The sequence below is a fragment of the Puma concolor genome, chromosome A1, assembly GCF_028749965.1.
Source record: "Puma concolor isolate L17-30 chromosome A1, mPumCon1.1.hap2, whole genome shotgun sequence".
Lineage (NCBI taxonomy): Eukaryota > Metazoa > Chordata > Mammalia > Carnivora > Felidae > Puma > Puma concolor.
In genome coordinates this window covers 241,621,179-241,648,847 of record NC_141667.1, presented here as the reverse complement: position 1 = coordinate 241,648,847, position 27,669 = coordinate 241,621,179, and the positions used below count along the sequence as shown (strand labels likewise).

General features: G+C 38.9%; 2 protein-coding genes across 2 annotated transcripts in view; one reads left to right on the top strand and one right to left on the bottom strand.

The window, feature by feature from the left end:
* Window positions 1-4,882, top strand: part of MPHOSPH8 (M-phase phosphoprotein 8) — a 57,289-nt gene extending 52,407 nt beyond the window's left edge. The window contains exons 13-14 of the mRNA XM_025924157.2: window positions 803-886; window positions 1,524-4,882. Of these exons, the coding sequence (XP_025779942.1) occupies window positions 803-886; window positions 1,524-1,565 (126 nt within the window). The 3' untranslated portion in view covers window positions 1,566-4,882. The remainder of the gene's footprint in view (window positions 1-802; window positions 887-1,523) is intronic.
* The window catches only part of PSPC1 (paraspeckle component 1), a 110,750-nt gene continuing 83,083 nt past the window's right edge, over window positions 3-27,669 (bottom strand). Inside the window, exons 9-10 of the transcript XR_015254405.1 lie at window positions 7,475-7,573; window positions 3-4,937 (exon numbers count right to left, since the gene is read on the bottom strand). The gene's annotated coding sequence lies outside the window, so the exon portion shown is untranslated. The remainder of the gene's footprint in view (window positions 4,938-7,474; window positions 7,574-27,669) is intronic.

The following is a 27,669-nucleotide window of genomic DNA, read 5'->3' as shown; positions in this document are numbered from 1 at the left end:
GATGACGTTTAAATTGCTGTTTTAATAAAGTACGTTAATTTTAATTTAGTAAACCACTTGGAAATGAGGCAATAACCCATAATCATAAAGTAAAATTGTCCCACATTTTGTCAATGTAAGTCTGGATTTCTAAATGTTTGATATATATGCCTTAAGTTACATTTATCACATCTTAGAAATTCTTAAGGTAGAAGAAACATACTGATTTTAAAATACTCTGCCTTTTCCCACCGTTATAATTACAAACATTCACTTAAAGAAAAATTTGGAAATCTTAAAAGTATTCTGTTCTTCAAATACCCAGAAACACAACCACTAGTATAACATGGGTGTACTTAGGCTGAGCTTTAGGCAACCATTGTACTGTAATTTTGCTTTATAATAACAAATGTATTAGTGGCTATATACATTTTTTAACATAAAAAAATGGTCTTGAAGAATCTTTGTGTATGTTTCCTTTTCCACAGGTAGAATTCTTTCCTTAGGCTGAATTCAGCAAAATTAACTGGTTATGAAGATTTTTTAACACTCAGGCTCTATATGGCTGGATACATGCTAATCCTAAAGATTTATCTGAGTATTGTTTTTTTGCAGATAAATCTTAAGCTTTTTTTGTCATTTGTATCTTTTTAATAAATCAAGGGGAAAGTAGTCACAGGAAATTGCTTTATATAAATTAAAATACAAAACTGGTATTCTCTTCTATCACTGGGAGTCTGAAAGGTTTTTGTTCTCTTAAGCTACAGTGATACTCTTAGACGTAGAAGTTTGAGGAAACACTGACTGTGGTCTCTCTCTCTAGGATAGCCATTTTGTTTACTCGTTCAGCCCTGCTACAGGCCTCAATAAACTCTTCATAAGGTTGACGGAAGCGCCTTCTGCCAAGGTGACAATCCTTTCCTCACATTTAGTGCAACTACTCACATTGCTATTCCAGCAGCAAGCCCAATGTGGGGCTCAGTCTCACGAACCGTGAGATCATGACCTGAGCCGAAGTAGGTGCTCAACCAACAAAGCTACCCAGGTGTCCCTAAGCATCCAATGGTCGTGAGTTCACAAGCCCCACATTGGGCTCCACGCTGGATGTGAAGCCTACTTAAAGGGAAAAAAAAAAAAAAAAAAGAACATACAATGTGTTAGACATAATTGTGTGTCATAAATTGTGTGGAAAGATGAGAAGAATGCATCTCTCCAGTACGGAGCAGCCGGAGTTGTATTCTAGGCTGTTATTTAATGGCCATATGTATGTCTCATAGGCTGCTCACTAAACATTTCTTTGTAAAATGAAGATGAACCAAAAAAGTCTATGTAATAAGTGGTAGTTATTTACTATAATAACTTTAAGCACTTGGATTTATTAAAAGTGATAACCTAACACTTGAATTGATAATCAATTTGAGAACATTGCCAAATAAGAACTCTCGGCCGCGCGCGCGTGTGTGTGTGTGTGTTTTCCCTCCTCTAAGAAAGGGGGGCTCGGCAGAGGTGTTGGTGCTGCTACGTTGCCTCTTTTCTTTCAACAGGTGAAGTTGCTGATAGGCGCATACAGGGTGCAGCTGCAGTGACGGAACAGAGTCGGGACGGAGTCCTTTCCAGACCTGTTTTAGGACCCTGGCACAGCTAACACCTCCAGATTTGAAGTTTCATCTGTAAACCTCTTGCAGTTTCGGGCTGGGTATCTGTTACGGGCTGTAAGATGGGACGTGGGGGTTCTAATATATTCTGAAATAGAGATGTGTTTGTGCCAGTGTTCTCAAATCTCGATGTTGTCTCCAGACTGCATACTTCGGTTTTTCCACAATGTGGAATGGTATATAGAATTATTTAAGAAAATTAAAAGTCTCTTTTCTAACTTGAAATTTTCTACTAGCCCTGGTGAATTTCTGCATTAAAAACAAGTGTGTGTATGCCAAGCACTAAGTAAGGGGCGAATTTGCTGGCCTCGAAGGATGACTTCTCTGACTTGGTAGGCAGGTTCAAGGGAGGCGGTGTGATGTCTAACCTGCAGTTGCCACAGGTCCTGAATTGGAGGTGACAACTTTTTGTATTTGCAGTTACCCTTTATTCCGGGAAAAGATAAAAGAAGATACGACTCACGAACTTTTATCCTTGTTCTTAGAATCCATCAAGTAATTTTTAAAAAGCAGATCTTGTGCCCTCGTTACGAACGCTGGGAAGGCAGCCGAGGTTTGTCCGCCACACTGGGCCTCATGTGAAGAGCTATCGTCTCTACAGATTCCCCAGAGGTCTTAAATTCTCTTAAGAAATATTTGGCAAACTAGTAAGTCAAACTCCATCTGGACTACAGAGATGTATAAAATTATTTAGCTCCTGATTGGTTTTATAATTGTTTGAATTACAATTTTAATGAAAATTTCAGAAGGTCACATATTTGACCACATCGTACAGATATTTGAGAGAGCCGTTTTTACTTTACAGTACTAAAACGGCCTTTTCCTACAGTTTTCTCAATAAAATACCACAATGTTGGTCTATTTTCTTTGTATCTCAAGTCTCAAGACTTCAAGGTGGATACTAATGTGTAATATTTTTAACTAAATGACAGCTGGGATTGGAATTTTTTCAGCTATATTGAATCATGCACTAGTACTGTATCTAGTACTTTCTAGAAAAATCACAAGACCGAGCAGCAGTGGATAGGTCAGGAACAGCAAGGGAGACAGTACCTTAATCTAATACACACTAAGAGATATGGGTTTTTAAAGAAAATTTGTTCTGTCAAAATCATGCTGAAGATCTCCATCATCATCTTTATAAGCACACATTATTACAAGGTGATGTACTGTTGATCCAAGAGGTAAGGCCAGGCTAGAAACCAAGTAGAACGACGAGTAGTTCCTTCAGTAGGAGTTTAGGCTCAGAAGGATGAAAGCTGTTAGAAGTCAGCAAGGAGAAAAAAAAAAAAATCTTTAACAGATGAAACTTAATTATAGGAAAAGTGGCAAGTTCTTTTGACAGAAGCGGGGTCAGGGAAGGAAGACAAAGTTTGAGCTTACTTGGGAGTAACACCACCTTTGAGTTGTCCATCTCAGCTTTGTGCCAGATGTGCTAGTAAATTCTGTAAACAGTTGTGTCTACCAGGAATGGAAGGTACAGCCACACAACTTAATACATTTTGCTCTAAATTACACCTTTGTTGTTGTTCTTTTGAGAGAGAGGGAGGGGCAGAGAGATGGAGGGACACTCCCAAGCAGGCTCTGCGCTGACAGACACGGGGCTCAGACTCACGAACGGGGAGATCATGACCTGAGCCGAGATCAAGAGCAGATGCTTCACTGACTGAGTCCCCCTGGCGCCTCAGCTATAGCTTCTCTGGAGCCAAATGAAAAGCACACTTGTCCACTTTGGTTTCTTAAGGGTGAAGGAGACTTGAATTGTCTTGAGACTCGCACTTGGGAGAGTGGTTTCTTGCTGGTTCTGTGATGAGGCAGCTAATAATTCCATCAGATGTTAATAATGCTGCTACTTTGATTATTCAAATAAAGTATGTACAAAGTGTGAGCCTTGGCTTCTCTGGAAAACAAAGCAATTCTCAAGCGGCAGCTTAACCAAAAGGTTTACAGACCTGCTTAGGTACTGCAGGTCAAAACCAAAGCAATCTTCTTAGTTTATACAACACAGAATATATAACTAAACTTTATCATCTGGGCCGTGGGTGATATCACTAAGTACATCATCACTGAAAAGCACACAGTCCACATTTTTACTTCAATTTTATCTTAGAAAAAAATCATCTTCAGTCTTTACTCTTTTCTGGTGCATATGTCAGTGAGGACATCCTAATTGGATGACTCAGTGAACTTCTATATCATTCGTATCTGGCCCACTCTAATAAGCATGGCTGTAGCGGAAAACACATTATACGGGCTTTTCTCCGCAATGGTTAGTACCAAAGAGAAACCTCTAATACCTAACACTATGCAAATGTTGGACCACAGTTAGTTTGCTTTCACTCTGAGAATAGGTCATTTAGGATCACTGATTAGCAAAGACCAAGGAAAAGGAGGATACATACGCCAGAATTGTCAAAAAGTGACTTGTGAAATAATTCTGAAAATGTTAACATTTCATACAGTTCATGTTTCATAGCCTAAATACTATATAAACTCCTAAAACTGTTGTAAACTTTTTAAACTTAATTGGCTAAGTAAACGCAGAGAACCACTCACAGGATCCATACGGCTTTCCTCTTCTCTGTGCAGACTTGCAGATAAATCTCCTTTCAGACCAAACTGGGATTTCTAGGCCTCACATCTACTTCCAAGTAAAGAAAAGTGTTACTAGTAAGCTAAATCTAATTACAGTGAGGAGGCACAAATAAGGACCAAATTAAAATCCAGAAATAGTCCTCTGCCGACATCCAGAGCCCCCAAGAACCCCAGCTGGAATCTAACCCTAATACTGCGTATCAGTTTAACTTGGAAGAAATTAATTTTTCATTATTCTACAACACACTATTTCCCTCATACTCTTTGCTTTCTTTGGGCTTAAATATATATACATGGCTTTAGTAAAACATGATTTTTCTCACAACAGTGCCAGATTTCATGAGTAGCCCCTTATCTTGGGGACTGACCCCAAATTGCAGGCTAGAGGGGATGCCAAAAAAAATCCCTCTAACAGTTCCCATTTATAGCGAATTGAAAGGAGAGTTTGTCTGTCATTCTGTATTTGTAGGCTACTACCACACTACTTTGCAACGTCAGCCAGCAAGAACTCTTATAACACCTGAATGAAAGTGGAAGTTTGCACCATTCCAGATATTTTAACCACGGAAAATTTGTCCATGAGGCATAATGTCAAGTGTTAACGATTATTCATAAGTTGTTTATATGGAGTAATAAATTCACAAATGAAATCTCTGTTTTCTGGCTGTTTCTCCTCTGACTTTAAAAGCATTTCTCCCACAAGATGACCTGGAAAAAAAGACAAATTCTTTATTAGCAAACAGGAATTAATATCTGTAGTGTATTTTCTGTTATAAAAAACAAAGAAAATGTAGTCCCCATGGCAGAGCAACACCAGCTGTTAGAAATGAAAATTCTCAGGCCTTCTAAATCACAAACAGTGGGGTCTGTATTCTAATAAGCCTCCAGAGGGTTCTGCTATACCTTGAAAACATGAGAACCACTGTTTCAATCAAAGGATAACCTGAAGATAATCCAATTTTTAATAAAATTCCTGCATTTTGTTAACTTCCAAAACTTTAATAAAAGTTAATTATCTTCCTGAAATGAATCACTCTGTTTTTGCTGACTATAAAATCTGTAATAAAAAGCAGTTACTTCAAATAAAAACACTATTCATCTCTTACCAAAATTAACTTCAAAATCCTCAAGTTCCAATGACAAATTCACTTGCCAAGCCTGTAAGATCTCTCTCCGCTGGCCACATAATGCCACAGCTTTGATCTGTGCCACAGTCAGCCTATGTATCTTAAATTTTTTCCCCTTACCCGTACATTCTGAGGTTATTTCTTCAAATTTTAAGTAAAGGATTCACAAAGAAGTCTGAAAATTTAATACCAACAAAAGGTCTAAAGGATATTTACAAAGTAATTCTCTAATTTCAAAAGGGATTCTAATTTTGTAAATAGTAGAAACCACAATTTACCTGGATGGCTTTTATCATTCCCTCCCCACCCCCTGGATTCTCTACACTCAATGGGAGGCTGGAACTCACAACTCCAGAGATCAAGAGTCGCACGCTCTACTGACTGAGCAAGCCAGGCACCCCTACCTACAGAGCTCTTAAAAATAAAGAATCTTGCTTTGCTGGATCCCAACCCTCAAGTTTACATTCAGTAGGTGGACCTGAGAATGTGCATTCTTGATCCCGGAGGAGAACGACACTGGTCTAAAGGGCCAGCTTTGAGAATTACTAACCAAAGTTAATTTCCTAGAGCTGGATAAAAGAACACAAACCAGAGCTCTCACATTTTTGTATTCATGGGCATCAGATACTTTAAAAGGGGGAAGTTTCTCCAGGTTTCCTTATATGCCAGAGCCTCTGACACAATGTGTGCTCAGATCTCCTGAGATCTCGTTTCAGTGGGTAGTCTGGTTGATGTGGTCAGCTGTGCGTTGAGATTCTGCACTGCCAAGAGAAACCCTTAAGGCTGGTGCTGCTGGTCCCCAGGACAACCCTTGTAGCAAAAACAGAAGAGCTCCTTTATCGCCACCAGATAAAGTGGTTGGAAAAGAACCTTAAAACAATACTTTCTGGAGCTATTAGGATGACATTTTACCATCAACGGAATTCTGTCATAGTAAGTCACGATGTAGGGGTGCCTAGGTGGCTCAGTCAGTTGAACGTCCAACTCTTGATCTCAGCTCGGGTCACGACCTCGCAGTCTGTGGGATACAGCCCTGCATCAGGCTCTGCGTGGATAGCATGGGCCCTGCTTGGGATTCTCTCTCAAGTAAATAAATAAAAAAATAATGCTTTTTTAAGTCACAACGTAAATGTTGCTATAAAATAGAAAATTTGCTGCCTTTTAAAAGGGTAGAAAGAGCAGCAAGGGAGAAATGGAGCTGGTATCCCTAGTACTGATCTGAATTTATGATATTAAACCATTTCTGAGGGGCACCTGGGTGGCTCAGTCGGTTAAGCGTCCGACTTCAGCTCAGGTCACGATCTCACAGTTTGTGAGTTGGAGCCCTGCATCAGGCTCTGTGCTGACAGCTCAGAGCCTGGAGCCTGCTCTGGATTCTGTGTCTCCCTCTCTCTCTGCCTCTCCCCTGCTTGTGCTTTCTCTCTCAAAAATAAATAAACATTAAAAAAATTTTTTTTCTTTTTTTTTTTAATAAAAAAATCCACCATTTCTGAGATTACACACTTTCCGGGGCGCCTGAGTTGCTCAGTCAGTTGAGCGTCTGAGTCTTGATTTTGGCTCAGGTCATGATCAGGATCAGGTCATGGGGTTGAACCCTGAGACCAGCTCCACGCTCAGTGTGCCTGATCTATTCTTTCTCTTTCTCTTTCTTTCTTTCTCTCCCTCTCTCCCCCCCCTCCCCCGCCCCCTCCCCAACTTGTGCTCTCTAAAATAAAAATAAATAAGATTTTTAACAAAGATTTACACACTTTACAAGGAACATAAGACTAAAATTCTAGACTTAGGATCACTAAAACCCAGGAGGGAACTTCTTTCTTAGTAAATAAGACCTGTTTAATATTTTATCTCTACTCTTAGTTCAGTTTTACCTAAGGACAAGTCAGTATACCAACCAGTGAGGAAAGACGAGGGCAAATGTGGAGTTAAAAATAGCCTCTGACTGCTCAGATAAAAGGGCGGTGCCCCTGCAGATCCCGTAGGACCTCGGAGGAGCAGAGGGTTCAGCTTCTACTACAAACTATCCTTCACATCCGTTCCGGAGGTCCGCAGGCAGCACCAGGAAGTAGGACTAAGGAAACTAAGAAGCAAGGAACGTTGTTTTAACGGACATTGACTGACCTGAAAGGAAATCTGACACCAGCATTTCCTAGTCTCTGAACTTGATTCATGCCAGAAGCCGATATTCAGGCAGCTTCATCCATGTTTTCTTTCACCCTCCTAGAAATAAAAATCAAATTTGGCCAGTTTCAATGATCAATAAAAAGAAGTGTTAAATCATTTTCTTAAAGTTCTTAACCGTAATCGGTTCCCACTCAGTAAAGATCTTCCTTTGAATTAATTCACTTCCTCGAAGAACATCAACAGACTTAAAATTCAACTCAATTTTATGTCTTGGCATTAATCACTACTAAATCCTACACCTTGAGTTTCCAAGCCTGCTAATAATTTTAAAATATTGAGAGCCTAGTTTGCTAAATCCTTCCTTTTTATTTCGGTAGGCAGGCCCTCTTGTTTGCATGGTTGATCCCTCAGCATACCACTGCCTGAAATTTTATAATCCAGAATCCTACACAGGATACTGATTCCTACTCTAATTTGCAACATTTTATTCTACTTGTACTTGGGCAAGGCCCACAAATATACCTCTTGTGCTCCATCAGAAAAAGACTCAACCGACCCTAATAATCCCTTGAACCAACATTCTCCAAACACAGAACATTAACCCCAGATTTTTCATTGGAATACAGTTTTAGATACATTATCTCATCCTTATAAAATGTATTTTATAACATACCTGAAATGTTATACACAATACTACACTATTACAGCTTAGAAATACACAAATTGGCACTCAATTTTTTTTAACTGTTAGGGTACATGACCCCAAAACACTGGAAATAACTACCCTAAATTAATATTGTTTTCAAAACCCATTTGGGTCTCAATTTCACCTGAAAACTGGATGGAATATGAAACTGCTCCCAAAATCTGCATGTAAAAAAATATGTACACAAAATTCTGCATGTAAATTTAAGGGGATTCCAAATGATCCAGCAGGACCCCATGGTCCAAGTTATAAAACCTTAAACATTTTTTCAAACAACACATGCCACAAATCAACAAGAAATTATCTTTTATATATATTTCCACCTGCAAGTAGCATTCTACACATAATCTTAGGTAACTGTGAAGTCATTAAAGCATTCTTAAATTGGTTATTTATATATATATATATATATATATATATATATATATATATATACACATACATACACGCGCACACTTCTACCATTGTATTTCCTTTAGTAAAATTAAGGCTGACAAGAAGAATGGAACCATAAACCAAACTGTACAACTGGGTTACTAATTTTTTTTTTTTAATGCTCATTTATTTTTTAAAAAGAATCAGAGCACGAGCAGTGGAGGGGCAGAGAGAGAGAGAGGGAGACCCAGAATCTGAAGCAGGCTCCAGGTTCTGAGCTGTCAACACAGAGCCTGACATGGGACTCAAACTCTTGAACCGTGAGACCATGACCTGAGCCAACGTTGGATGCTTAACCAACTGAGCCACTCCAGCTCTCCTGGATTACTAATTCTTAATGACACAAGGACTGCTAAAAATAACTGTCTTCTCAACTTCTGAAAAATGTGAACCTGCAATTTACAAAGCATTCATCACATATATTGAAACCTGGAAAGATAATCTCTAGAATTATCCAAGTTTAGTCGCCAATATCTAGTCTTTAAAAAGGTGGCTTAAGAGCGCCTGGGTGGCTCAATCAGTGGAGCATCCAATTCTTGGTTCTGGCTCAGGTCATGATCTCACAATTCATGGGTCTGAGTCCCACTGTCAGGCTCTGTGCTGACAGTGCAGACCCTGGCTTCTCAAGCCTTCTCTCTCTCTCTGCCCCTCCCCTGCTCACACTATCTCAAAATAAATTAAATTAAATTAATTAAGTTAAACTAAAAATAAAATAAATATAGAATTAATTCCATTAAAATAAAAAAATAAATAAAATGGTGGCTTAATATCTGAATTCAATATTCAAAATCACTAGCATTCTGGTTAAAGACGTGGTCTTACAAAGAAGTGACCAGGTTTATTGTACACTGGATTATAATCAACATCAATGAAAGAATCACAGTGAGCCAATGGACGTGTACATCCATTCCATGATACAGATACTTTGGATTTAAAATCTGTAAAGTCCTAGAAAGGTGACACACATAATTCCGATGCTGAAGAACAGTGTCTCTATCAAAGTGATACTGTCAAATATTGGGGGGAGGAGAAGCAGCCAACAATTACATTAAAAGAAAAGGTCTCCTATAACTGAAATCTTAAGCATCACTGTAACAAGACACCACTTTGGACGAAAGTGGTCTATTTTTATTCAGGATAAAACTGGGTAAGAACTACATAGAAGTTCATGTTGGACTTGCCAAAACATGGATTAAGAGTGAAACATGGCTCCTCTGACCACACCCTAATACCTTTCATAGTCAGAAATGTAAGCAGCCAGTAATATCATGTATGCTTTTCTGATGATTTTTCTTAAAGAATAAAACATTAAAGATCTACAGAAGGCCCATTCTTAACAGTCAACTAGGTAACAATGACTCTCCTCTTTGAGTGAAAGAAGGTATCCTTTCCCACTGAGTACTCAACCCTACTCTCATCCACACATTACATGTAGTTTGCATTATTTAATATATAAGCTACAATAGAAGTAACGTTCTAAGAAAGGGAGGTTTAAAATATAGGTTATACTTCAGCAAGCATGGAGGCTGAGCAAGACTATTCAAATTACAACAAACTGTAAATACCCAAGACAGGACTTTAATGGCTCGTGTTGAAAACACCTTGCCAGAAATCAACCTAAAATTAGGTAACGATTTCCTCTGAAGTAGATTCCCATGGTATCAAACCCTAAAGGAGCCTGTGTTCCAAGTTTGCAGGTACGGGGGAGAAGGGGACAGCCACGTTATCGAACATCACCATCAGAGACAGCTTAGACGGCATAGTGCTCACAACTGAATCTGACCCTTGGCCTTCATGACAAAGACACAGACCACAATACCAGTCACTGAAGCAATAAATAAGCCAAATGCTATTATTACAGGCAATTCACAACAGTGAAAATATGTAGCATATTCTTTACTAAGTAATTTTATTTGAATATTAATAGATTCTCTTTAAGCAACAAAGAATATAACTTCAAAGAGTATAGGGAAATAGTGTGTGATTAAGTGAATAATATACCAGAAAGATTAGGCCAAAAATCCAAAAGCCATCTCCCAAAGAAACTTGAGAAAATGCCCATGAAAACAGCAAATCTCTAAAATAATACTACTTACACAAATTCACTCTTTCTGATGGAATACAATTTCGACTGATGAACAAATGATATAACTGAATAGTTTCAGTTAACTGAATTAATTGGAAGTCACAATGACAAAAAGTTTCTTACCATTTTAGGGGCACCTGGGCATCCAACTCTTGATCTCAGCTCAGGTCATGATCTCACGATTCATGAGACTGAGCCCCACAACAAACTCTGTACTGTCGGCATGGAGCCTGCTTGGGATTCTCTCTGTGTCTCTCTCTCTCTCTGTCTCTCAAAATAAGTAAATAAACTTTTTAAGAAGTTTCTCAACATTTTAAATTCTCACCTCTTTTTGAGTTGAAAATTGGCAATAAAACATAGCAAACTGAGGGCTTTGATTTTTTTCATCAAACCCTATTTCTTCTACCCAAGTTAGCAGCGAGATATCATGATAAAAGCTCAATTATATAATTTCTATCTTCCAGCCGATATTTTACAAAAAGCAAAAATCCATAATATGAACATCCAATTTTGGATTCCCAACATCATCTGGCTTTCCAGAATTCTAATAAAGATCCCTATGGTTTTTTTACACAGATAGTGATGAAACCACACAACCTAGTTACAACAGTCCCCCCTTACCCACGGTTTTGCTTTTACCAGTTTTGGTTACCTACAGTCAGTGGTTATCTGGAAGCAGACGGTCCTTTCCTAATGTTTTGTCAGGTCAACAGTAGCCTAATACTACTTCACCACACTTCATCTCATCACATAGGCACGTCACATCAGCAAGAGAAAGGTGACAGTACAGTAAGACATTTTGACAATTACTTAAGTTGTTCTATTTTATTAGTTACTGTTATTAATCTCCCACTGTGCCTAAATTATAAATTAAGCCTTATCATAGTTACGTATATTAGGAAAAAACAGTTATCTGTAAGGTTTGGTAGTATCCACAGCTCCAGGCATCCACCTGGGTTCTTCAAAGTGTCTCCCTTATGCTCTGGTTTCTCTTCAGATCGCATAATTCTTTCGCCTTTTACAAAGTGTCTCCCTTAGATAAAGTGGGGGGAAGGGCTACTGTACAAACAGTAATAAGGGTATGACACACAAAAACATACCCAAATGACCAAGAAGTGTGAAAAGTTACCCAACATCCGAAGTTACTAGGAAAGCGTAAATTAAAACTACACGGATATACCTCTACACACTCACTCTATGGCTAACACTAACACAACTTGACAATACTGAGTGTTGGCAAGGATGCAGTACGGGACAGGAATCACGTGCACTGATGTAGGACAGACACTTTGGAAAATTAGCAGTGTCTAAGAAACATACATATCCACGATACTCGCAATCCCACTCCCAGATATTTCGTCCCAGAAAAATGAGAAGTCTGAATGACTTGAACAGGAATGTTCACAGCAGCTTTATTCATTACAACCCAAACTGGAATCTAACCCAAGAATATATCAGTAGCAGACTGGACAAACAAAATGTGGCATAGTCACTTCATGGTACGCTATGCGGCAATAAGACAGAACCAACTGCTGACACCTGCAACAACACAGATGAATCTCAAAAGCACTATGTTGAATGAAAGAAGCCAGAGGCAAAGGGTATACATTCTATGATCCCATTTACATGAAGTTCAAAAACAAGCAAAACTAATCTATTGTGATCAAAACAAAATAGTGGTTGCCTGTGATGCAGGATGTACCGACTGGAAAGGAGCTCCTAAGATACAAAGTTTATGAAAATTAAGGCTGTCAAACCAAATAAAATTCACAAATTTAAATGACAGGCTATTCCAAATTTTTAAAAAGCATGATTTTAAGGTTTTTTTCCCCCAAAGATTTTATTTTTGTAAGTAATCTCTATACCCAACGTGGGGCGCAAAATCATAACCCTGAGATCAACAGCCACACGCTTCACCAACTGATCCAGCCAGGCACCACAGGATTTTAAATTTTTTTAAATTAAAGAATCAGAAAAAAACTATTTTAAAGTTCATATAGCAACTCAAAATTAATAAATAAGGGTATCTGGGTGGCTCACTTGGTTAAATGTCTGACTCTTGATTTCAGCTCAGGACATGACCTCATGGTTCATGGGTTCGAGCCCTGCATCAGGCTCTGCTGACAGTGTGGAGCCTGCTTGGGATTCTCTTTCTCCCTCTATCTGCCCCTTCCCCTCTATCTGCCCCTTCTCCACTCACATTTGCTCTTGCTCTCAAAATTAAAAATCAAAAACAAAAACAAAAAAACAAAATAAAATAAGGTCTTGAGTAGGTAAGAATCATCATTTATAAATATTAAATAATATTGAAATCTAGAAAATATTTACAAAATAAAGATTTTTTTTCAGCCTTATTGAGGACAACTAGATATTTCAGGAAAATAATTTATTGATACACAGTCTTTTTCTCCAACAGTCATAACATTTACTGTAGTTATCAAAGAAATATAAAATTGAGCAAAGACTCATATGAAATCTAATAAAGTACTTGATGATGACTTGTAGGGGTGCCTGGGTGGCTTAGTCGGTTAAGTGGCAGATTCTTGATTTCAGCTCAGGTCATGACCTCATGGTTCCTGGATTCCAGCCACATGATGGGCTCTGCACAGACAGCAGAGAGCCTGCTTGGGATTGTCTCCCTCTCTCTCTGCCCCTCCCCAGCTCACATATGCACTCTCTCCCTGTCTTAAAAATTTATTTTTTTTCAACGTTTATTTATTTTTGAGACAGAGAGAGACAGAGCATGAATGGAGGAGGGTCAGAGAGAGGGAGATACAGAATCTGAAACAGGCTCCAGGCTCTGAGCTGTCAGCACAGAGCCCAACGCGGGGCTTGAACTCACAGACCACAAGATCATGACCTGAGCCGAAGTCGGCCGCTCAACCGACTGAGCCACCCAGGCGCCCCTCCCTGTCTCAAAAATTTTTTTAAAAAAGTGAAAAATGTGATGACTTTTATCATACGTAATTAATGACTTCTAAGAAAAGTTACAACTCAGTTTCAAGGTCCCAGACCCATACATATTTTCAAGGCAATTGTCATGAGGTCAACAATGGCTTGTGACTGAAAGATACCACTGAAAATCTCCAAACTTAATTTTGTCCACAAATTCCTACAAAGGCGTTTCAATCAAAACAAAGGGGGGAGGGGCAGACGGAGGGGGGGTCCCTGGGCAGCTCAGTCCGTTAAGAGACCAACGTCAACTCAGGTCTTCATCTTGTGGTTTGTGGGTTCAAGCCCCACATCAGGTTCTGCCGCTGACAGGTCACAGCCTGTGGACCTGCTTCAGATCTGTCTCCCTCTCTCTCTGCCCCTCCTCTACTCGCACTCTGTCTCTCAAAAATAAACATTAAAATAATAAAAAAATTTTAAAAAGCATTATCCTCTTGTGATGACCTGAGATTTCTCAAGCACCTCTCCCCTACAAAAGCCAAAGAAAACATATCCTTGATCATTGCATAATCAAGGTTAAGTTTTTTATGTTTTTTTTTTTTTTTTAAGTAATCTCTACACCCAACCTGGGGCTTGATCTCAAAACTCTGAGATCAAGAGTTGTATGCTCCACAGAGAAAGACAGATACCATATGGTTTCACTCTTATGTGGATCCTGAGAAACTTAACAGAAACCCATGGGGGAGGGGAAGGGAAAAAAAAAAAAAAGAGGTTAGAGTGGAAGAGAGCCAAAGCATAAGAGACTCTTAAAAACTGAGAACAAACTGAGGGTTGATGGAGGGTGGGAGGGAGGGGAGGGTGGGTGATGGGTATTGAGGAGGGCACCTTTTGGGATGAGCACTGGGTGTTGTATGGAAACCAATTTGACAATAAACTTCATATATTGGGGAAAAAAAAAAAAAAAAGAGTCATATGCTCTATAGACTGAGCCAGCCAGGCAAACCCAGGGTTAAGTTTTTAAAAACAAGTGGGAGTACAGTAATAAATTGCATTTTTAGTTCAAGATAGTTATGAACTTACCCGTATGGTTTCTTAGTTCTTTAAAAGTTGAATATTTCACATACATTACTGCACAAAGAACCTCAGTTTATTTAATGTATGAACCACATTCATTTATAACGAAATGGCACTGGAAATGAATTACCAAATGACATTCAACAGTTTTTATTTTTCACCATATACTTACATCCACATAAAATAACAATGTTACCTGCTTTGAAGATAACATGTGAGGGACACCTGGGTAGCTCAGTTGGTTAAGAACCCAACTTCAGGTCACTATCTTGCAGTTCCAAAGGTCAAGCCCCACATCAAGCTCTGCGCTGACAGCACACGGCCTGCTTGGATGGATCCGTCTCCCTATCTCTCTGCCCCTCCCCAACTCATGTATGCACATGCACGCTCTCTCTCTCAAAAATAAAATGGTATTGGGGCACCTGGGTGGCTCAGTCGGTGAAGCGTCCGACTTTAGCTCAGGTCATGTTCTCACGGTTTGTGGGTTCAAGCCCCGTGTTGGGCTCTGTGCTGACAGCTGGGAGCCTGGAGCCCGTTTCAGATTCTGTGTCTCCCTCTCTCTCTGCCCCTCCCCTGCTCCTGCTCTGTCTCTCAAAAATGAATAAATGTTATAAATGTTATATGCAGTGAATGATATCACAATGTTATACTGGAGAGAAACTACTTAAACATCAAGTAAGTGTAATCTGCACTGTAATGTTTTATCTATTTAAATTTATTTAAATATAGGGTAGAGAACGGGTGCTAAACTAAACCAGTGGTGCCCCAAGATGAGGAACATCAGTCAGGTTTCTACTTCCATGTTAGTGCTCCAGCCAGCAACTCCTCCTCGTGGGAACACGATGCTGGATTAGAAGGGTACCGTCAAAACCGCGTTTATACGAAAATACATTAAGGTGCTCAAATGTCTTAATACCTTGTCTTGGACACAAGATAACCAACACATGTTCTAAAAAAGAGACTGTAAAGTCTAAAAACAGATGAGAGATATAAAAAAAATTGGGGGGGGTCACATTTTAAAAATGCACAAAATTTCCTGTTTTAATGATTACCACTAGGTTTGAGAAATTGGGCTGTAGAAACACAACAGAAAACACAAAAAGCATAAAAAAACATAATAGTCATAAATCTCACTTCTCATACTTTTTGTGTCTCTGCATCATTTGTAAATGCAACATACTCCCATCAATCAGCAAAAGCTCCAGATGCACACTGTCTTTCATCAGAGCCCACAAGGACTTCATGCCTCCCCTTGGCAAGGAGAAACAGCATCTGAATGGTGTGCAAACCTCAGAACTCCCTGCAGTCCCTTTTTAAGACCATCTATGCTATGTTATTTCCCATTTTCAGTCACCATCAGGGCTTATGAAAACATTCCCAGGGGTGCCTGGATGGCTCAGTTTGTTAAGTGTCAGATTTGGGCTCAAGTCATCTCATGGTTGAGGAGTTTGAGTCCTCCATGGCTTTGTGCTGGTGGTGGGATCCTGTTGGACACTGATTCTCTTTCTGTTCCTCCCACTTGCACACACTCTCTCTAAATAAACTGTAAGAAGTGAGAAAAAAAAAAATTCCCAGTAATTTTGCATTCATTACACTCAATTTTGAGACAAACGCTGTGTGGTATAAAATCTCATTTGGGTTCTGCCAATACCTTCCAGTATGATCTTGGAAATATTGCCGGTTCACTGATTCAACAAATTGCAATGAGCACCTAAATAGGAGAGTGCTTCTGCCTCAGGGAATTCTCACAATAGGTCCCCCTCAGGATCTTGGAGGGTCCAAGAATTGTCTATTAGATTAGAACCATTTACTTCTAACAAACAATGAGAATTTAACTGAAAATAGCCATGTACTAATAACCACCAGTACTCAGAACATGGAAGAACAGGCAGGCTTTTAAGCTGATTTCCCAGTAAAAAGTCTGGAATGGGAAGGTACACAATATGGGGGGCACATTCCTACTGAGAAAAAAATAGAAAGTTGAAATAAATCTGGAGTTTTGCCCATTCTAAACTGCGTGTGTTGGGGCGCCTGGGTGGCGCAGTCGGTTAAGCGTCCGACTTCAGCCAGGTCACGATCTCGCGGTCCGTGAGTTCGAGCCCCGCGTCGGGCTCTGGGCTGATGGCTCAGAGCCTGGAGCCTGTTTCCGATTCTGTGTCTCCCTCTCTCTCTGCCCCTCCCCCGTTCATGCTCTGTCTCTCTCTGTCCAAAAATAAATAAATGTTGAAAAAAAAAAAAAATTAAACTGCGTGTGTGATCATCTACTTATACACAAATGACTAAGAAATAAACTCCAAATGATAACAAGGTTAAAAATCAGACAAGTTTTGGGGCGCCTGGGTGGCCAGTCGGTTAAGCGTCCGACTTCAGCCAGGTCACGATCTCGCGGTCCGGGAGTTCGAGCCCCGCGTCAGGCTCTGGGCTGATGGCTCGGAGCCTGGAGCCTGTTTCCGATTCTGTGTCTGCCGCTCCCCTGTTCATGCTCTGTCTCTCTCTGTCCCAAAAATAAATTAAAAATGTTGAAAAAAAAATTAAAAAAAAAAATCAGACAAGTTTTGGGGCACCTGGGTGGCTCAGTTGGTTCAGCGTCCAACTTCACCTCAGGTCATGATCTTGCGATCTGTGAATTTGAGCCCTGCGTTGGGCTCTGTGCTGATACCTCAGAGCCCGGAGCCTGCTTTAGATTCTGTCTCCCTCTCTCTCTCCCTCTCTCTCTCTGCCCCTCCCCCACTCTCTCTCAAAAATAAAATAAACATTAAATATTTTTTTAATTTTTTTTTTTTTAATTTTTTTTTCAACGTTTTTTATTTATTTTTGGACAGAGAGAGACAGAGCATGAATGGGGGAGGGGCAGAGAGAGAGGGAGACACAGAATCGGAAACAGGCTCCAGGCTCTGAGCCATCAGCCCAGAGCCCGACACGGGGCTCGAACCCACGGACCGTGAGATCGTGACCTGGCTGAAGTCGGACGCTTAACCGACTGCGCCACCCAGGCGCCCCTAATTTTTTTTTAACGTTTATTTTTGAGACAGATAGAGACAGAGCATGAACAGGGGAAGGTCAGAGAGAAAGGGAGACACAGAATCTGAAACAGGCTCCAGGCTCTGAGCTGTCACCACAGAGCCAGACACGGGGCTTGAACTCACGGGACTGTGAGAACATGACCTGAGCCGAAGTAAGACACTTAACCGACTGAGCCACCCAGGAGCCCCTAAATTTTTTTTTAAATCAGACAAGTTCCTCATTTCCCAAGAGCCATTTTCTTCCTTCATTTCAGTGGGTTCTATAGGCAACCTCCCTTTGTGTCTCAGAGGGCGTTGTTTGCCAAGCTTTGATCAACATATACCTTATGACCACTAATGCTACATCCATTTATTCTCTCTCTCTCCGTTTGCTCTCCCTCCTCTTCCTTATCTCTATCTAATAATCATTTTTGGGGCACCTGGGTGGCTTGGTCAGTTAGGTGTTCAACTCTTTGATTTCAGCTCAGAACACGATCTCCCGGTTCATAGGTTCAACCCCTTCATCTGGCTCCACGCTGACAGTGCAGAGCCTGCTTGGGATTCTCTCTCTCCCTCTCTCTCTCTGCCCCCCGTCCCGGCTCTCTCTCTCTCAAAATAAACTATAAAAAAAAAAATCTTCATAGACCAAGCCATTACTTTTCACCTCTCCTTACTGGTTTAATTCACTTGCCTGCTTTTATTCTGGCTCTCCTTAAGTCTTCATGAGTAGCAAATTCTTTTCTAAAACATAAACTAGATCATGTCACTGCCTGATCCAAGCCTTCATAATTATCTCGTCAAGAAAAAAAAAACCCAAGGGGCACTTGGTTAGTTCAGTCAGCGGAGCACGCAACTCTTGATCTCAGGATTTTGAGTTTAAGCCCCATGATGAGTGTAGAGATTACTTAAAAATAAAATCTTTATGAAGGAAAGGGAAAGGGAAAGGGAAAGGGAAAGGGAAAGGGAAAGGGAAAGGGAAAGGGAAAGGGAAAGGGAAAGGGAAAGGGAAAGGGAAAGGGAAAGGGAAAGGGAAAGGGAAAGGGAAGGAAAGGAAAGGAAAGGAAAAGAAAAAAAAAAAAGACCTCAACTATTTACTATGGCATACCCTGGTCTACATCTTGCATACTCAGTGGGGCAGTATTATTCCCAGAGGGAGAAAATCAGTTGAAGGTGGGAGTAGGGGAAGGCAAAAATCCCTTTTCATGTATAAAAGCATGGACATAACATATATTTACAGGACATGAACAGCTGTGTTAAAATTTCATGGGGGGGGGGTCAGCCGGGGGGGGGGAGAAAAAAGGGTTAAGAATCACCTTTGCCTTGTTCACTTAATTCGAGCCACATTCTCCTCCTCCTTGCCATAAATGATAATCCTCTCAGCTTGAACTGGATTCACCTTCAACACCTCCAACTTTGCACGTCCCCTCTTCTGATCATTCAGGTATCAGCTATCTCCTTAGAGAATCCTCCTCTGACCATCTAAAATGGACAGGTCAGTTTCCCCAGACCAGCTGTATCCCCAGTGTTTATTAGGAGTCAGTCAGAAACTCTCTAGTATTGCCATAGTATGTGCTCAATGTATTTAGGAAATCTAATAACTACATGATATGGTGAAACAAAACAATGTTTATTTTCTAGTCATACCTTGGAGATAGAATACTTCAAATTTATGATGGATATTGAAGAATAAAGTGGAATAAATGATCTCTGACCAAGATTAGTTTTGGAAATAGCAAATTGCTCATTCAAGTCCTTGGGTAAACAATATATATATATACATAATTGTTTATAGTTACTATCTGAACATAGTAATTTTTTTTAATTAAAAAAATTACTTTGGGCTCTGAGCTGGCTCAGTTGGTTAGAGCATGCGACTCTTGATCTTGGGATGGTGAGTTCAAGCCCATGTTTGGCTACAGAACTTACTTTAAAAAAGTAAATAAAGCACACAAAACAATCATTTCATTTTGCTATGAAGTCTTCAAACTTATATAATTCACTGAATAACAAACCACAATTCTTTAGAAATGTACACAAATGTCTTTTTATTAATTCCAAGCAGAGCTAATCTAAAATACAGCTTACAGCCTCCATCCTTTTTGGTTTGTAAATGAAATACCTACTTCCCTCCAGTATTTCCAAATTAATGTAAGATTCGAAATTCAAAGTAAAATCATAGTATGAACACCACAGATGGGAATTCTTCTAGAAGAGTTTATGGTTCTTCCTATAACTGATTATTTAAGAAATGAAATTCAAGTTAGCTATCTGGGCACAGTAATGCCCATTTCCCCATCACTGGAGAACTGTAGAAATGTTTTAAATTAAAGACTTCAATTTGAATGTTTTATTTATTTATTTATTCATTCATTCATTCATTCATTTATTTATTTATTTTTGGGACAGAGAGAGACAGAGCATGATCGGGGGAGGGGCAGAGAGAGAGGGAGACACAGAATCGGAAACAGGCTCCAGGCTCCGAGCCATCAGCCCAGAGCCTGACGCGGGGCTCGAACTCACGGACCGCGAGATCGTGACCTGGCTGAAGTCGGACGCTTAACCGACTGCGCCACCCAGGCGCCCCTAAGGACTTCAATTTGGAGTCAAATGCCCTACTTTTCTCTATCACAATAAAATAACCCATTATTAAACTGTGTCAACACCTCTCATAAGGCAAACTGTTGATGTTCACCAAGTCCTCTAAAAATCTTACATACTGATAACTCTCTTGGAGATATTAATAGTTCATTTAATTAAACAGGCATCTACTTAATGTAATCTAATTTTTAAAGCACAAGACTTTAGGTCTCTAATTCCTGGAATTCTTATAAGCCAACTTTAGACTTTAAAGCTCTTCCAATTTCAATTACATAATTTCTATTCCAAAATGTCCACTATTACCTACAATAATCCCATCAGGTTTTATTAACATGTGATCTTTACTGACTTTATGCATTTGGTTGGGGGCTGCAGGGAATAAAGCTGAGTTCTGTCTATAGTGAGGTAGGCAACATCTAAAAAAAACTCTATAAAAACATACATACACCACGATCGATTTAACTGGTAGAAATTTTATCCTATATATACATTCACACGCATGCTTCGTAACATATATCCTAAGACATATGTTAGGGCATATAAGGGAGAGGAGAAGGAAACATCCCTGGCCAAGAAAGATCTGGTATACACCTGACAATGACCTACCAACAGGTATAGGAACAAGGGATCTTTCTCTGTCACATATGCATTTGGAACAATCTCCAAAACAGAATATTGTGAGGAAATAAGTAAATGGCAAATGTGTACAGTGTGCTTGCCTATGTACTAAGAATGTACACAAATATGCCTGAGTGCACAGAAACTTCTAGAAGGATACACAAGAAATTTGTAACAATGATTATGCCTGGACAGAGAAGTCAGGTGACTTGTAAACACAGCATAGAAAAACTTACTTTTACTACAGACCAGTTTATACCTCCTCGTTTGTACAATAGATGGATATTATTCAAATAATTCAAAAATACATTAAGTAGTTTACATATCAATAGTATTTGAAGGTAAGTTCATATATATTGGCTGTTAATGCTTTCTAAAGTACAACAGTGTGACAAGGATTATTTCCAGATCTCAAGTATTTAGATGATGGCTATAATATAGGGCTTACATAACTTAACTTTCAACTTTGAGGAGTAAGACAATAGACATTAATCCACCTCTGGTTTCCACAGTTCCTTGTGCTGACCACTAACCAAATATGAAAAAATTAGGTAAATGTCCATTTCTGTAACAGACTGTTTTTGTAACTAATGAACACAACTGCAGTATTTGTGGATTAAATGTAATCCAGTATGAGACTCCGTTCACCAAGCCCTTCCAAGACTACCTAAGCAGCTCCATCTACATAGATGGTTAGAAGGTATCGCAGCCCCCAACCTATATAGATTTTGTACTGAACTATTTGTCTCATACTTTATCAACTATTAACTTTTTTTGGTGACCACCAAAACTCATGAGCCAAGACCTTTTCCTAAGCATAATTTTTCATGCTGAAACCCTTACAAGGTGTCACAAGTACCTGAAGCCTTCCATCCTGACCTTGCTGCCCTATTCTTGGAAGTTGGCAGCACCAAAACTACCCACCATTTGGTTAAAATCAGTCATCCTTGCGTTCCTTCACATAACTGGCCCCCGTATCCACTTAATCACCAAGCCCTGACAGTTTCATAATTAATTGAAGTCCTGACTTCTACTCTTCCTCTCCAATCCAAATACCATATAAAAACTCGTTTCCCTGCCTGCAGTCTAAGTTACTACAAATACACCCTTCCTACAATGTAGTTAACTTTTTGGACAGTATTAATCGTACCACCATCATTCTCTGACCAAAAAACTCCCAATATCTGATTAGTTTTCTGCTCTCATTTTGGACTACCAGCTTCATGCACAGTTATCAGCTCCCAGTCTTTGTTCATAATGGGCCTTCTCTGATAGCACCTGCTCCCAAAGACATGATGTAACTCATCTCGAAGATGATACTCAGGAGCTTTTACCTCCTCAAATCCTTGGACACACACATTAAGAATTCTCCCCCTTTTGTTGTGAACGGTCCTTTAAATCTCACACTCCTAAGCAACAACATTCTCTCATCCTATGCAAATCTTTCCCAGTTAGTTTTTATCTTCTACTCATTTCTCTTCTCCAAACTCTCTGTAACACTTCATTTTGGACAACAGGTCTCAAGTGTAGTATGTGAAGTCACCCAAATATACCCAGTACCACCACAGAGCTGAACACACAGCAAGCTATTTTTTTTAAATGGGTAATGAGATACAAGATAACCTACTGCATGTGATGCTCTAGGTCAATCACAACAAAATGCATTCTTTACTCATAACAAGAGACCAAGACTTATTTTATATTCATGTGTGCTTTCTTGAATTTTTGTTTACTTTGGCCTGCCACCAACATCATGCAAATATAATATAAGTCTCAAAGATGCTACCCCCTACTGATGTTTACCATCGTTTTGTTTTCCCTTAGGACTTTTCTTCAGTGTATTGTAATTCTCGTGCTGTATTCCAACCTCTGCCACTACGGGAGTTTGGAACTGGTCAACAAGAGGAGCACCTGCACCTACCCAGTCTTAAACAAAGGTCCCCCACATTAAGATTCTTAGTCTAAAATGTAGCAAATACTTAACAAATGGGGCTACCTACTGCAGAATCAGTCATCCATGATCTGTGACTTCTGTATACTAACCTAGGCTCTTTCCAAATATAACAATGACAGTAATCCTTTACAATGCATGCATGGGTCCTATCCACTTAAAACCATTCATTTTACTGACGAAATACATGTTAGCATATATCCAAGTATGACAGCAACAACACATGTACCTTAAATTGGCATTTTAATACCTAAGTTATTTTTAACGATGTGATAAAATTCTAAAAAACTCATGGTAGTACTAGCACCTATGCTAGTGTGTGTGCATGTGCAAGCGCTTTCTAAAAGAAAATAACTAGCAAGGAACAAACAGAGAAAGAATAGTTACTGCCAAATTCTCAAGTGTTCGTTTAATGGTGATCCAGCCAAGAGCACATACAATCCACTGAAGTTCTAACGGGTACAGTTTTGCTACAGCTGTTCGCAACAGCAATAGCTCAGTCTGGAGCAGAAAAAAGCAGGACTGTAGAGGGAAGTCTGGGATGAGGAGGAGAGCTAAATAAAGGCAGGATGATGGACATGGGAAATTAATGAAACGGTAAAGATACTGAATGCTGAGGAAAAAAATGTCTGAAAAAGTTATACAAATTAGTTCAAACAGCTAACTAATGGTCTTAAAAACCCATTCTTTTCACACTATTGAGTATAAGGACAGAAAACTTAACTATGGCTCAAGTAAATATTAAAATATACTTCTATTTCACATAGAACATATTAGCTATATAGAAAAAAAACCACATTACAACTCTGGCTACCTCAAGTTGACTCAACTTATTTGTCCTCCTTGTAGATGTTAGATAATATGTACCACTGTAACATATTGATTTAAAGTTGTACCATAATGCAAACTGGAAAATTTTTAAATCATTCCTAAATATAGCACTTAGACATTTATTTCCCAACTTTTCATCAGTTCTGAGGTCAAAAAGAAATGGCAAAACAGGACATTTTTTTCTTCAGGTTCCCAGACTCAGTGGCATTCCCATTCTTCCTAACTTATACTAATTTGCATTTACTATAAAATATATGAAAGATAAAAACCCAAATGCAGGAACTCAGTAATGTCTACTATGTAACTAAGAAAAATGTTAATTTATCTCCTTAGAAATAGTTCAAATCGCTGTAAAGGCGACTCAGAAAAGCAAGCAATGCCTCTTTTATAAATAATTTTAAAAATCTATACAATCCATCCAACTGAACAGTAATGGGGTGTTAAACTCCAAGAACATGATAAAGGAAGCAAGCACATAAAGCAGGATGAAGTAGAAGGGAACTGGTAGCCGGTAAGAAACCCTTTAGAGAACTGGAAACATTACCATTCTTAAACAGGAACTATTAATAAAAGACCAAGTGAGAAAGTTTCTTCAAACTGTGTATCACATGCCTTTTCTCTCCCAATACTTGTACAAAAGCTTTTCATGCTCTTTTGATGCAATACCCAGGTTATGTATCAAAGCCCCCAAGAGTCCTAGATGTTCCTCTCGTAACATCCAAGTTTTTTACTGAAAGATTTCTCCTGGAAATCTTAACCACTGTCATTTTAAAGTCAATTACTAGAAAATACCACAATAAGACCTTCAGTGTCTGTAGAAGTGTATCTGATGATTACATATACGAAGTGTATGTGGAAAATCACAACAGTAAGTTCAAGTTGCTGCCCTTTAATAGGAGCCCCTTCTATGTCCTGACGAGTTGCTCTTCACAGCCAACCTGTCCCCCTTTTGCTGCTTCTAATCTTCTCAACATATACTAAATGTAAGAAAAGATGCAAGACAAATATGTAAATTCTTAAAACCAGTCGCCTTCACTTTACATTCAACTAGGAAGAAAATGTTCTTTTTCTGGAGAGAAATATCAATATTTGGACATTTCAGGAAGGCTTTTATATTCACTTCCAGTTCCTCTGGTCTCCTTAATGCTTAGGATTTTACCACCCACAAAACACCATGTATTTGGTGTACCCGATATACAAAACTGTGGCATTTTTTAATTGAAAAAAATTTAAGAACCCTTGTTTCAATTTTTAAAAAATTTAAAATTTGCCTTCTTGCAAGTTTGCCTCATCCACTCACCAGCTTCAGAGTAAGATGTCATTTCCATCCATCCATTTCAAATTACTCTTCACATTTCCTGTCTCCCTCCCTCACTTGGCTCTTAGTACTTTCTTTTTAGATATATTTTTATTTAGACATTTTTATTTAGGAAATATGTACATATTTTCCTAAATTGTATTAAAAACTGGGCAATTCACTCACATTCTCTAGTGGCTCTTCTTGCTCTGACCCTCAATACAATGATGGAATTGTCTAAGAATTTATCATCTCTTCTGATGATTTCTCTTGCCACCCACTAACTTCAAGCTCCAAGAAGGCGAGGGCCCGTTCTATTTTTTCACTATTGTTAAGTCCAGGCTGAGACACAAATGCCCAGTAACTATTTAGGGAATGAATAAGCAATCTGGGATTCTCATGCACACACTTTAACTAGTACTGAAAGCTCCACATTACTCCCGGTCTTTCTTCTGGATTTTGCCTCAGACTGGTTCAAGATATACTGAGTGTCAAATGTTATGCTAGCTGGGAACCCTGATAAAAGATGAAAATGTAGGCACAAAAAGCAAATAAGTAAATAGCATATACTGACAAAGTGACAGGAATGTAAATTCTACTGAGGAAAGGCTCTTCAAAATATCTGGGGAGACAGACGATCAACTTTAGTATTTAGTACACAAAGGGTGGAAGACTGAAAACAGATCTTAGAGCCCTGTGGCCTCAGGGCACCTTGGCTGGCTCAGCTGGCAAAATGTGTGACTGTTATCTTGGGGTTGTGGGTTTGAGCCTCATGTTGGGTGCAGAGATTGCTCAAAAAAAAAAAAATCTTAAAAAACAAACAAACCCAATGGCCTACAATAAAGCTGAGTTTTAATTCAAATGGAAAGCTATTGCATTTGAAAAAGGAGACGACCATTATCTAACCCACATTTTAAAAGAATGCTCTAGATACTATGTGGAAAATAAATTACAAGAGCAAAAGTAGAAGCAGGACAAGTTAGAGGGTAATGTAGTCACCTTCAGGAACAAATGATAGTGCCTTGAGAGAGAATACATTTACTGTAGAGTTTTAAAATCCTAACAATCCACCAAGGTACTCAAACCAAAATGTTATACAATCCAATATCTACCTCTCCCTCAAGCAGCTACACCTCCCCCACGCCCAATCCTAAACACACTTACCTTCTGTGTTTCAGTTAATGGTTTCACCACCATCACCTTATCATTCAAATTAGAAACTCCTAGATCACTCCTCGTCTCCCCGTCTCCCACTAACACAGTCTGTTAAATTCACTCTACTTCTGAATTACTCCTGTCTGGAATCTGAACAATCATCACTAACATTAAAGATCCCTTCAAATATCATGTGAGGGGTGGGGACTGTGGGAGTAAACCAATTATCTATGTGGTCTCTGCTTTGTTTCTGATCCAGTAATTTTGTACCCAAAGTAACTGTTCTGACACCCAGTCACCCAAAAGGCAAAGATCCAAACTCCTTGAGTCAATCAGTTTTATCTAATCTTTACTTCTTCCCTTCTCTATACTTACCTCCCTCCCCTAGACAACTCCTTGTAACTGCCCAGGATCTGTTTACTTATTAGCCCTTCCGACCACACCATTCCATCATCCCACAACCCTCCCCGCCCTCTCCTTCCCCTCCAAAACCCCAAAACTGGCAAGTACTTACTCACCTTTATGACCTGCTCAAAAGTTACCATCTTAGTGAACTCCTCCCCGTCTTCCCAACCTTGTTTCTAGATTATCAGAACATTTCCTATTCCCTTCCTTCCTACCAAGTGGTCTTACACTTTGCTTACCTATAACCATTAAACTCTAAATCCCAAGAGAGCAAGAACCATTATTTTATTCATTTTTATATTCTCATGTAAACACCAGCTGGTGTCATTCATTCACTAAACAAACATTTAATAAGGACATACTATGAGGATAAAACTAGTACTAAATAATAAGGTCCTTACTCTGCTACAGCTGACTGACATCCTGGACAGAATGAAGTAAACAAATAAATAACACAAAAACTTCACACAAAGATTTAAAGAGAAATCTTGTAGCACAATAAAAATTTTTTAGGGCTGAAAATTTTATGGAAACAGTAGCCAATAGGTAAGTCCAAACGAAAAGTAACAAAAGTGAAAGGAGTAAATGTAAACTTAATGTGTACAATTTATTTCTTGAAAACTGGTACTCAAAATTCCTTTCTTGCATTCCTGCATAAACACCAAGCAATTAGACTACAGGAAATCAATCTCATTAACACCTAATCAACGTCACTAACACCTAATGTCTAATACATAAACTCTGAAGTTCAACTTCAAATTTTTCATTTTAAAAAGAAAAAAATAAGTGAACTGCGTAATTACACCATGTAGGGAGATTCTGGGATTATATCCATATAAGGAAAAGAAAAATTTGACAAAGTGACTATTCTAGACCAGAACTGTCCAGAAGAAAAATAATGCACACATTGTAAGAAATTTTAAGTTTCTAAGAAACACATTAAAGAGAAAAAAGCAACAGATGAAATTAGCTAAACAGTGTATTTTATTTAACTTAACATATCCAAAATATATTTCAACATATGGCCATATTAAAAATTATTGATACTTTACATTTTCTTCATACCAAGTCGTTGCAATTCTGTACTTTACACATGTTTAAGTGGTAAATTTTCTCCAATATTTATGTGTATTTAGGTTTCA